General features: G+C 36.3%; 1 protein-coding gene across 1 annotated transcript in view; it reads right to left on the reverse strand.

Moving 5' to 3' along the window:
- The window catches only part of LOC149799979 (5'-nucleotidase domain-containing protein 3-like), a 98611-nt gene extending 93338 nt beyond the window's left edge, over nt 1–5273 (reverse strand). The window contains exon 1 of the mRNA XM_089959505.1: nt 5043–5273. Within this exon, the coding sequence (XP_089815631.1) occupies nt 5043–5214 (172 nt within the window). The 5' untranslated portion in view covers nt 5215–5273. The remainder of the gene's footprint in view (nt 1–5042) is intronic.
- Nucleotides 5274–6000: the final 727 nt, after the last annotated feature.

The raw sequence follows: 6000 nt of genomic DNA on the forward strand, positions 1-6000 counted from the left end.
GTTCACATATGACCATTACTGAATGGAATAAAAGAACCTTTTAGATTGTGAAACATGCATTTTCTAAATCTAAAGATATTTCTCTTTCAACACTCTCCAAGTCAGAAAAGATGATTGTGTACAAAACCACAAAATATATCACGCGAAAGAAGTTTGATTATAGTCCTATAAATTGGCATACAAAGTCAATTCAATGTACAGAATAACAATTCTAACATTATTTTGCTGACCTGCATTATGTTGCCAAGTGGGAACAACATAATGAAATTAGTTTTGTTTCCTTTCCAACCTATAATTGTAAACATTTCTATAGCAATATATACATATATATATATATGCATCCTATAGAAAGTATACATTTCCTACAACTTTGGCTTAAAACAAATAGCAGTGCATTTTCTAATTTGGGTTTCCTCTGAAGATTTCCACCCCATTTTTCATATTTGGATATTTAGGCTGGTGTGTGGGGTCATTGCAATTGCATATCAAAAATTTGGAATTTGCCACTACCGTGCTTAGTGACATATGGTAGTCCCATACCAGTGGGCCTAGCAAATTTAAACTTACGTTATATTGACCCATACCTGCATGAAATCGATAGGAAAATGATTTATTTTCTCAGAAATGGCAAGTATTATAAACGTTATGTCTTTAATCCGCAGATAGACTAGAAGAAACTACAGCATAGATAAAACCTGACCCTGTACTCGCGATTTGCATTACTAGTCATATGACTTCACAAATCTCAAAAAACATCAGAAGTCCAAAAGTCACATGATATCAACAAAAACAATCCTTTTTAATGGTACTGTACAGAAATTCAAGTATAATAAATGAAAGTCAGATACTTTTTGTAAAAACCAGCAATCTGGCCAGTCTGATTTATCAAGCAGAGAGCACATGTCAACAAAACTCCAGAAGTTGTTCTTGGAATATATAAACATGGAGAATTTTGTGTTCTTTCATTTTTGTATTTTTAGTACAACCAGCATACGACTTTCATTTTAAAAAAAATTTCTTTCTCTATGACATTTGAAAATGTGGGTCGTTAGATTTGTGTACTCATGCGATTAGCAATGCAAATTGCGAGTACCAGGTAACATTTCATCAACGCAGTAGTTTTATCTTGTCTTTCAGCAGATTAAAGACAATGATTTGAATACTCACAATTTCTGAAAAAATAATTTTCATATCGATTTCATGCATGTATCACCCGATCTAAGAAGGTTTAAGTTTGCTCAGCCATCCGATAAGCGGCTATGCTTTGCCACTACCATGTTGGCATCTTGTGATGCTAGACTGGTTTTCATACCTTCTATGTAACGAAAGATACAGATATCGAGCAAAGTTTGAAAACATGTCTACTAAATGAATCTAATCCACTGAGAATTTGGATTCACTCAGCATATGTTTATTGCAAGCACCCAAATGATCCATACTGTACTCTCTGAATATTCTGGTTAGAACTTGATAAATTTAACTCACGATCAGTTTAGTTACAATTCAATTACGTGACTGCTTCGGGCATCAAGTGACGGCGTTAAATTCCCGGGGTTTTCCAGACTTTCATCAATAATTGCGAAATGCAAAGACTATTCACGGCGAGGAAAAAATTATAATTTCTCCCGACTTTTTCCCGTTAGCGTGGGAGCAATAGCCTGCCCATTATGTGATGGCAGATCAGGGTCTCTGTTCTATGCAGTTGGACTCGACTTATTGGCAAGTATAAATGGTATATCTGAATATTTAAAACTCTGACTGACAAAAGCCAAAAACTACATTGATTGCTTATTGCCATTTAATTACACGTATAATGTTTTTAATATAAAACTGCATGAACAAATATTAAAGCTATTAAATAATGGAAGCTGATTAGCACCAATGCAAATATACCTTTAGCTTTATAGATTCTACTTTATGCAAAACAAAAGGCTAAAAAAATGTTTATTGTATCTATTAATTTTGTAGAAACTCAAGTTCCCATGAGTGACTCTCATCAAGTAGTACCAGAGTTTGATTACCAAATCAGGCCTGGTGGTTGCTGTCTTGTGTCCATATAAAAGACCCTTTAAAACTTAGAGAAACCTTGTGACAAAACACCATTAGAGTGGGTTTCATCCAACCAAAACAAAGGATGTTTTCTATCTTTGATACACATGCATCTATCACAAACATTTATGAAATTTTCATGGCACAATGTATTGGAAGAGAACAGAATAAAACTATATCAATTTGGTGATGTGTGTGTGTGTGTTTATGCATGTGTATGTGATAACCACTGGAAAACAAATGTATAACTGCATATGACACAGAAGAAAAGCTGATTTTAATGACAATTTGTCATTAATTAACACAGGCATTTTTATTCTTCCGACAAACAAAATATTCCCAAAATCTTGACATTTTTTAAATATGGTGGACAATAAAATGCAAGTGTTAACAGTCTTTAGATCAAAATAATCATTTGGCATTAGCAAGCAATTATGTGACACACATATACGTCTTAACCTAATAAGTTCACACTTGAACTATGTTTGATAGCCCGTACACTACATGACTGAAGATATGGATCAAAGAATAGAAGTTCACTGACAAACATCATACATACAAATGACTCGACTGTTGAAATTTTCATACATCCAAAACTCTGTCATGGAGAACCCTGAAACATGACACTGTGATCAACTGTACTTGATAAACTGATCACATAAAAACTTCAGGATTCAGGTTAATCTAGGGCATATACAGATTATGGATAGACAAATGGACATGCACACGAATACCAAAGTATTGGTCATGTAATTGTGTCCCCTAAGACGGACTCAACAAAGTCAAAAGTCCTATTTTTTCAGCAGTCTCTTAAAATTACAAACCTGCTGACATTTTAAAATGGACTATATCCAGTTCTGACCACATGACAGACTTTCACATGTTCAAAATGTTAGAAGCTTGGGGTGATGGTGCTTGTTTTAATTTAAGAATTATCTAAAAATGTTAGAACAGCTTTGAAATTGTGAAGAATTTTTTTGCAAAATGGAAACATCTGAGCCAAAGATACACAATATACTCTCTTTATGAGCAGCTCTGGTGGCTTAATAATAATAATAATGAGGACTTTGTATAGCGCCTAATCTTTAGCTCTAAGCACTTTACAACATTAGACAACACCTAAAGATAAAATACATATAATTATATGATTACAAAAACACCATGAAATTAGAAAACATTATTAAAAAAAACATGCTGAGAATATTTCAGGTAGGAAACATTAATGTCTTTTTGTTCTTGCAGTCGAAATAAGAGAGCCCTCTTGAATGTAATCACTGTGTCTCTGTTTCTTAATTCAGTGGGCAATTCATTCCACGTTGCTGGGCCTCTAGTATGCAAAAGAATGCTCTCCATATGACTTTGTTTTCATAGTGGGAATAATGAGTATACGATTGTCAGAAGAGGAGCGTAAGTATCTTGCTGGTGTGTACACATGGGTGAGGTCGGATAGGTATGTTGGACTAGAGTCCATCAGTGAAACGTAGCACAGAGAACAAATTCTGTGTTTGATTCTGGATCGAATGGATAGCCAGTGTAGGGTACAGAGCAGCGGGGAGGTGTGCTCTGATCATTGTACTCTATGTATGATCAGAGCACCTGTGTTTTGAACTCTCTGAAGTTTCTGGAGCAGATATTGAGATGAACCAGACAGAATTGAATTACAATAGTCCAGTCTTGCAAGTACTAGTGAACACACAAGTGTTTTAGTGGCATCAGCTGAAAGATATTTGCGAATTGAGCTGATGCATCTCAACTCAAGATATGCAGCCTTGCATATGTTCATGACATGTTGGTGCAATGTGAGAGTACTGTCCAGAGTAACACTTAGGTTTCATACTGATTGTGTGAATTTATTGTTGGTGTTGCTGATATTTATTGTTTGAGGTATAGTCTTTGTGTTGTGATCAGAATGACCTCAGTTTCATCATTCATCTGCAGCTTGTTACATGTCATCCATGATTTCTCATCAGAAATGCACCTCTCTACACCTTAGATGGTAGCATCAACTTCAGTTGGGTGGCTAGATTTGTATATTTGGGTGTCATCAGTGTACAATTGGTGTGTTGTTGTTGTTGTTGTTATAGGGTTTAACGCCATTTTTCAGCACACAACAGGCTATACATGGCAGCCAGTATTAATGGTGGAGGAAGAACCCGGGAAAACCCAAAAAAGAACCACTGACCCACGAGAAGCTACCGGCAAGCTTTCTCTCATATCCACATTTGCCCGAGACTCGAACCCACGCAGACCGGTGAGATGGCAGTGATCTGTGACGGAGAGCGCTTTAGACCACTTGGCCACTCAGGGCCCCACAATTGGTGAGACACTGGATGATGACCTGTGACACTTGAGAGCGACTAAGTGTACAGAATGTAGAAAACTGGTCCAAGAACAGACCCCTGTTGAACACCACAACATAGATCAACTGGGCTGGAGTGTATTCCATCTGCAGATACAATATGTGTCCTGATTAAGTGGTTAGAGTGGACACATGGGATACGGGAAGTTGTGGGTTCAAACCCAGCCGAGTCATACCAAATACTTATAAAAATGGAACAAGCAGCTGCCTATATCCCAGTGCTAGACATCACTATAAACTGCCACACATCATAGCATGACTAAAAAAATTATAAAAAGCTATGTTAAAAATCCAAGTCACACACGTTAATTGGATTGCAACGAGGGTGACAATACAAGTCCAATAAAAATACCCAAAGCAGAAATCAACGTTATAACCATCTTGTCATTGAACTAGTTTAATAGCCACCAAGGCTATTGCATTTGGTTAAAATATTGCAGTCTCGATTGACCAGGGCACTGCATGCAACCCCTCGCCCATGAGAAAGACGAACCTAAAACAATAATAAACATGTATAAATAAGTGCAAGTTAAATGTACCATTAAAAAATAATGCGATGGATATTTATGGAGTAATCTGGAAAGGCATGTTTTCAACATTGCAAATTTGCAATACACATTGCTGACTATAGTACCTTTCATGTTCTCCTTTTTTTCATGATAAACTTTAGCCCAATCTTTACCCCTGATATAGCTAGTGGTGCTAAAATGACATATGTGACGAAAAGAAAAACATTGGGGAGAATTAAATTCTAATTTACATAACGGTATGCCTCTGAGACTAATGCGAATTATATTTGCAGCCATATTGCAATCGGAGCATATCGTGACTTTTTCTCACTGATTATTTATGCAAACACTGAGGTGATTAGATTCAATCTAGTCTGGTTCCCTAACCTCTCTCCACTCCGTTATGAATGGAGTGGAGAGTGGTCAGGAAACCAGACTAGATTCAGTCCTCTTATTGTTGTTGTGAAATATTTCTCCGCCTTCCCTTCCGAACACCCAAGTTCACCTGGACAATTTTAACTCATTTTTTGACTAATTAAAAACAATTATTTAAACTCTATAGTTACTAAATATTATGACGGTAGATAGCGGCCAACTGATTACAATGCAAATAAAATACAACTGTAGATGTACATAATTTATAAAAATGTGTTCTCGAAGGTCTACATCTCAAAGTAACACAAATTTGAGCATGTAATGTTGTTATTGTAGCAAAAATTTGCACAGGTGCACATCTTCTGTTTTTTAGTTATAATTGGTCGAAGGAATAGACCGTGACAGGTCACAACTAGAAGTAGTTAGCAGTCCTTTCACAATAACAACATCAAAAAAGAATAGTAGTGCTGTCTGACGAGAGATTTTATGTATTGGCCTGGATAAGAGAGCTTCTTTTTTTGTTCGAACACATCAAGAATTAAACCAGGAGAGAAAAAATACATTTACAAAAAATCAACACAGTTTGAAACAAACGTAAGTACATCTCTCTCTCTCTCTCTCTCTCTCTCTCTCTCACACACACACACACACACACACACGCGCGCGCGCGCGTATCACGGCAAACGGGATTTTCCGATTAATTTTGGA

The sequence above is a fragment of the Sinohyriopsis cumingii genome, chromosome 5, assembly GCF_028554795.1.
Source record: "Sinohyriopsis cumingii isolate HCF-2022 chromosome 5, ASM2855479v2, whole genome shotgun sequence".
Classification (NCBI taxonomy): Eukaryota; Metazoa; Mollusca; class Bivalvia; order Unionida; family Unionidae; genus Sinohyriopsis; species Sinohyriopsis cumingii.